General features: G+C 33.0%; 1 protein-coding gene across 1 annotated transcript; it reads left to right on the top strand.

Annotated features, from left to right (window-relative positions):
• Nucleotides 1-698: 698 nt before the first annotated feature.
• Nucleotides 699-1,716, top strand: Defb18 (defensin beta 18). The gene is made up of 2 exons (NM_001037530.2): nt 699-804; nt 1,459-1,716. Exons 1-2 carry the CDS (start codon nt 735-737, stop codon nt 1,644-1,646), a joined length of 258 nt encoding a protein of 85 aa, NP_001032619.1. The 5' UTR covers nt 699-734; the 3' UTR covers nt 1,647-1,716.
• The last annotated feature ends 830 nt before the right edge of the window (nt 1,717-2,546 follow it).

Raw genomic sequence — 2,546 nt, 5'->3', positions numbered from 1 at the left:
AATTATAGCCTCATGCTAAGAAGTTGACTCAGCTCAGTGGCCATAATTCTGACTCAAATTTGCAAAAGCATCATGCGTCACCTATCTTAACTTTGAGTTTATGTATACTTTAGGCTAATACTCTTTTCTATTTAAAAATCCCTATATTTGAAGTTCTTCTTTCTACATCAGTCCCAGTTCCAATTCTCAGCACACTTTTTCCATTTTTCTTTAAAAGTAATCCACAAAATGAAACTTTTGTTAATAGAGAAATAGAACCTAAATTTCTTAACCCTTCTCTACAGGATTCTGACCAGATACAGTAGGATATTTAATTGCTTATTTCTTCTGTAAATCAAAGCCTTAATCTTTATGTGTGTCATTAGCTAGCAACTATTAATCAAATATGGGGAAAAGTTAAGGAAGTTTACAGGGTCCAGTTGATATTCTACACTGGTGTTTATTGCAGACAATAAAATGGCATTAGCTTCTTGTAGTGAAATTGGAGACTTTAAATATTTTTTTTCCTTTTCTCTTGACTCACTGAAAATGAATTCATGTCTGGGTCACTGAGATCATCAAAGCACTAAGTGCTCTGTTTTAGGTATTTGCAATTTCACAATACTTTCATATTTGCTCAGCCCAGAAAGGCATAATTAATCAGAATTGCAATTACTGAGAAGGCTATAAAAACTATGTCCTCTTCTTTTCAAAACCACAAACTCTTTGAGCTCTATCCTAATTCCACCTGAACAATGCAATCAGCAATGAAGTTGTTTTTCATTTTTCTGATTTTTGTCTTTTCTGTGTCCTGTGGTCCTTCAGGTAATGTTTGTAATATGGAATGAATGTGAAGGGATTATTGTTTTCATAAATTCCTTATGTGAAATATATTGTTCTTAAGAGACTTTTCATGAATAACCTATGAGGAAACTCATTTTATTGTTTTGTTAAAGAAGAAATGAGTGTAAGAAATAATTAAATATTGAATCTTTTAATGCAAAGATGCTGCCTTAGACCTGGTGATTTTGTTAAGTGATGTGATGAACCTGTTCCTTATCAGTAGGAATACTATTTTTCTCTCAAATCTAAATTTATTAACTGACAAGTTAAATATTTGTTAATCTAGTTTTATTAATAAGATAGTGGGAGTGATGCTTATTTCAACTAAAGAGAGATCAGCTTTTTTTTTCTTATGGTCTTTTTTTCTTTTGAGAGATTATATTCAAATTAAATATTTGGAACATAGCTTGAAAGGGAAAATGCTAAGAGCAAAGAAAAATATTGCTGGTAATTAAAATTGAAGGAGAAAAGTTTTTATTACTGTCACTTAGGTATGATTTTATATCCAAAATGTGAAATTCTATGCAACACATAAGGGTATCAATCTATCCATCCATCCACCCATCCATCCATTCATATGTCTCTTTGCCTATCTGAAATAAACATGGATTAATGATTATTGATGTTTCCCTCCAGCTCCTCAGATGAAAACAAGAGATGTTTTAGAAAGAACACACAAATGTTTCCTGGTTGGTGGTGAATGCAAGTCTGAATGTAGCAGTTGGGAGTATGAATACGTTTTCTGTTACACTGGGCCTTGCTGTGTGATGCGAGAATACAAAAGAGTAGAGAAATTCTCAAATACTCCCAAATATACAACTTAAATTATGAATTGTAAATCTAATACGTGATCGAAACTATACTAGTTACTAATAAAAATGGATATTTTACTTTCTGTCAAGTGGAATGCTTATGACATTTTAGATTGCACTCTGCTAACCAGTGATTTCAATGTTGTATAGAAAATAAAAATGTTTCTGTGTGAGAGCAATTCATCCAGAATTTGGAAAATGTTCCATTGCACCAGCCTTTCTCCACTGTTTTATTTAGAAGCCTCCCTCACATGAGTTGGAGGTATCAATAATCATGAAACCGGGGCTTATACTTCTACCTAGAAATGTCATGGTCCTTATACAGACTGCACATACTTGGTCAAATAAAAAGGGACTATGAACAAGAGAGTTGTAAGAAGAAACTGAAAAATATAGAAAAATGTGAGACAGAGGAAAAAGCCAAGGTCTTGCCTGTGCTGAGATATAAGGAAATGGCATAGAAAAACATCCTAAGAGAAGTTGTTTGAGAGGTGTAGGCTTACAAACAGATGTTTGAAATTTTACTTTTATGAACTGAATAAAATCAAATTTATCAAATTGTGTTTTATTGAAAGTTTTCTTTTTCTTATTATGAAAATGGGAAGAATTTTAGAATATCTCCATAGGATATCACAATATACAATTTCCCTGCCCAACATAAAGGTGTGTGTGTGTAGAGCAAGGAAAAGAGGGACAGATTTCAATTATTAAATATAATTATTAAAAAATGTATAAGATACGGAGTCTTCCTCCTGCATTAAATGGAAAAATACGCTGAGACTGACAACGAGAAAAAGTGCAGAGAATGAGAGACCTTGGAACACTCAGTCATTAGTAGGATGTTTCTATCAATGTACACCCCTCAGGGGTCAGAGAACTCTGCAGAAGGGAGGCAGAAAGGCATTCAAAACC

The sequence above is a fragment of the Rattus norvegicus genome, chromosome 9 (genome assembly GCF_021556685.1).
Source record: "Rattus norvegicus strain SHRSP/BbbUtx chromosome 9, alternate assembly SHRSP_T2T, whole genome shotgun sequence".
NCBI classification, from domain to species: domain Eukaryota; kingdom Metazoa; phylum Chordata; class Mammalia; order Rodentia; family Muridae; genus Rattus; species Rattus norvegicus.
The sequence above is the reverse complement of the archived record's forward strand: the minus strand, read 5'-3'. Positions and strand labels throughout refer to the sequence as shown.

Bases quoted from the DNA above. Each gene is read 5' to 3' on its own strand.
- Defb18 (NM_001037530.2), top strand. From the start codon at position 735: ATGCAATCAGCAATGAAGTTGTTTTTCATTTTTCTGATTTTTGTCTTT. The intron at 805-1,458 runs GTAATGTTTGTA...GTTTCCCTCCAG, and splicing joins TGTGTCCTGTGGTCCTTCAG to CTCCTCAGATGAAAACAAGA.